We start from the raw sequence: 919 nt of genomic DNA on the forward strand, positions 1-919 counted from the left end.
ATGACTTTGGAATGTGCCATATGCTTGAGTGTGTTTGAGGAACGAGAAGTAGGTAAGAGCTTGCCGAGGTGCTCACATGCGTTTCACCTCGAGTGCATTGATATGTGGCTCTTCAGTCATTCTACGTGCCCTATTTGTCGTGCTCAAGTTGTGGTAGAAGTTGATAATGTTAATCAGAGAAGCGCGGCGGTCGTTGGTGGTGATGGTGTCGTGGAAAATGAGGTGGTGGTGGAGGAGACTTCTCTCAATCTTGGTACTATCGATGATGCTAATCAGATCGCTGTCAGGTTGAGTGATCAAGTTATCATGGAAATTGAGGAAATTAGTGCAGATTCTGATGATCAGCAAGTGGTAACTTGTGAATGTAGAATAATGGTTGATTGCTCTTTAACAAGGATTTTGAGTAGGAATAGATTAGAGCAAAGGGTTCATCCTTCAGCTGACGCTACATGACTGGTTGTTTGAGTCCCGGAATAAATTTGCTAAGTGCTCGTTTGGTATACATGGGAATTTAATTCCTGTAGGAAGTTTCCTTTCCTAGGAAATTACTTACCTTGTGTAATTCTTACGAAATGTCCTAAATTTATTTGGTTGACATCAAGAAATGTGCAATGCCCATGAATTCTAATTGACTAAGGGGATGGGTAATTAAATTCCCAGGTTTTGTGGGAATTTCAATTTCGCAACGAATTCTCATTGCACCCGTTTTCTCAACTTCCTGTCAACCAAACAACTTTTCAAATGAGAAAATCATGAGGATTTTCATTGCATACATAAATTCCTGTCAACCAAACGAGTAGGGGTGTTCGCGGTTTGGATTGGTGCGGTTTGGGATGTAACCCAACCCAAACCGCAAATATACGGTTTGAAAATTTTCCAACCCAAACCGCACCGCAATTTTTCCCAAACCAACCCAACC

General features: G+C 41.6%; 1 protein-coding gene across 1 annotated transcript; it reads left to right on the top strand.

Moving 5' to 3' along the window:
- Nucleotides 1-453, top strand: LOC104903156 (RING-H2 finger protein ATL2). Its single transcript, XM_010691155.1, has one exon. The coding sequence runs from the start codon at nt 1-3 to the stop codon at nt 451-453; it is 453 nt and encodes a 150-aa protein (XP_010689457.1).
- The last annotated feature ends 466 nt before the right edge of the window (nt 454-919 follow it).

Source organism: Beta vulgaris, chromosome 9 (assembly GCF_026745355.1).
Source record: "Beta vulgaris subsp. vulgaris cultivar EL10 chromosome 9, EL10.2, whole genome shotgun sequence".
NCBI classification, from domain to species: Eukaryota; Viridiplantae; Streptophyta; class Magnoliopsida; order Caryophyllales; family Amaranthaceae; genus Beta; species Beta vulgaris.

Bases quoted from the DNA above. Each gene is read 5' to 3' on its own strand.
- LOC104903156 (XM_010691155.1), top strand. From the start codon at position 1: ATGACTTTGGAATGTGCCATATGCTTGAGTGTGTTTGAGGAACGAGAA.